The sequence below is a fragment of the Amphimedon queenslandica genome, unplaced genomic scaffold, assembly GCF_000090795.2.
Source record: "Amphimedon queenslandica unplaced genomic scaffold, v1.1 AMPQUscaffold_4638_Cont23384, whole genome shotgun sequence".
Lineage (NCBI taxonomy): Eukaryota > Metazoa > Porifera > Demospongiae > Haplosclerida > Niphatidae > Amphimedon > Amphimedon queenslandica.
The window spans coordinates 1-1,555 of NW_003555051.1; the positions used below are offsets into that span (position 1 = coordinate 1).

The following is a 1,555-nucleotide window of genomic DNA, read 5'->3' on the forward strand; positions in this document are numbered from 1 at the left end:
ATTTTGCATTAGATTGTGCTTGGTCAGGATGATATTGAATCAGTGATCAGGTTGGGTATTTCAATGGCGGAATCAATAGTTCCCGTCATCAAAAAGAAAGGTACTCATTATGATTCATAATTCAAACATTATTCTTCATTTTAAAAAATTCACTACAATGAAGTTAGTGGACAGTTTGCTGGTGCAGTTGTGGAAGTCCTTACAGGTGAATTTTGTCATTTCTATCTTCCATTCCCATGTTTCCATTCTCGTGTTTCCATTCCTCAGAACCAGAGCCTGAAGCATCCCCACCTCCAGTCCAATGTGAGGAGGAGCCTGTGGAGAAGTACAGAGCTACTACCGTTAATGTATCCCTGGCTCAGTTCCAGCTGGCCCTCTATAAAAATGAGCCAAAACAAGTAAGGATAAGTAGTGGTTATTAATAAGCAGTTATTAATTTGGTTTATTAAGTAGTAGTTGAATAGTAGTTGTTAAGTACTAGTTATTAAGTGGTGATTATTAAGTTGTAGTTATTAAGTGATTTATGGTTATAGGAGGATTCTTCATTGATTCCATTAAACAAAGGACTGGCATCATTTGAGCTGATAGGGGCGGAGTTATGTACCAGTATCTATAGCAACAGTGATATTGATGTAAATGCTGTAGTCAAAGACCTAGCGTTGATTGATCTGCAGGAAGAGAATCAGCAAAAAAATACTGGGTAAGGGGTAAAATTTTTTATTATCGTAATGATTTTTCTTCTTTTTTATACAGTACAAATTTTGCTTGTACATGTACATGTACATTGTAATTGTTTTATTTTATTTTTTTATTTTTCTCTTCCTCTCCCTCTCTCTCTCAGTAATCGTGTTATTCAACATTATACCAGTAATCCATTGAATGCGTATACCGGAAAGATTGACCGTCATATATTAAAGGTGCAGTATCTCTCCATCAACAAAGAACACTCAGGTAACTAAATATATTTATTATATATATTAAGCTATAAATTCTGGAGTTTTGAGCATTTTAAAAATTAGCAAATTTTTGAAAAAAGCATGTACTATAGCCCATGGTTTTTTCTTAAAAATGGCTCCAAAATCACCCTCAGTTTTTATTAATTTTTCTTACACATATTTTCCGCTATACTTATTTATTTTATTTTATTTTTAGTTTTGCTTTCTCTACATGAAATCCTGGCATTGAGCGATATCAATTTCATAAAGACGATCAGTGATTATTTCAAATCAATATCAGAACAGATCTCTCCTCCTAATCTTGAAGAGCTTCCTGATTCGCCCCGAGCCGTAGCTAAAGATCCAGAACCAGTTTTTGAAAAAGAGAAATCCTTGGAAAGTTCAAAGACTAGCGCTAGTGATGAGGTTTTGGCTAAATTACAGACTCTGCCTCCACTAAAAGTCTCAGCTAAGTTAGAAAACCTTCGCGTTGCTATTATTGAAAATGTAGACACGCCAAGTCCACAGGCACTAGTTCTGAAGGTTAGAAATACACAGTATCTTATAAGCTCCTGTGATTTATCCCCCCTCTCTCTCTCTCTTTCTCACACACACACACA

General features: G+C 35.2%; 1 protein-coding gene across 1 annotated transcript; it reads left to right on the forward strand.

Annotated features, from left to right (window-relative positions):
* Positions 1-18: 18 nt before the first annotated feature.
* On the forward strand, positions 19-1,478 carry LOC109592593 (uncharacterized; the record flags this gene model as incomplete). Its single annotated transcript, XM_020008007.1, has 6 exons — positions 19-100; positions 164-205; positions 268-398; positions 534-700; positions 842-951; positions 1,153-1,478. Coding segments are annotated over exons 1-6 (813 nt in total), but the record flags the coding sequence as incomplete, so codon positions are not given.
* Between the last annotated feature and the right edge of the window lie 77 nt (positions 1,479-1,555).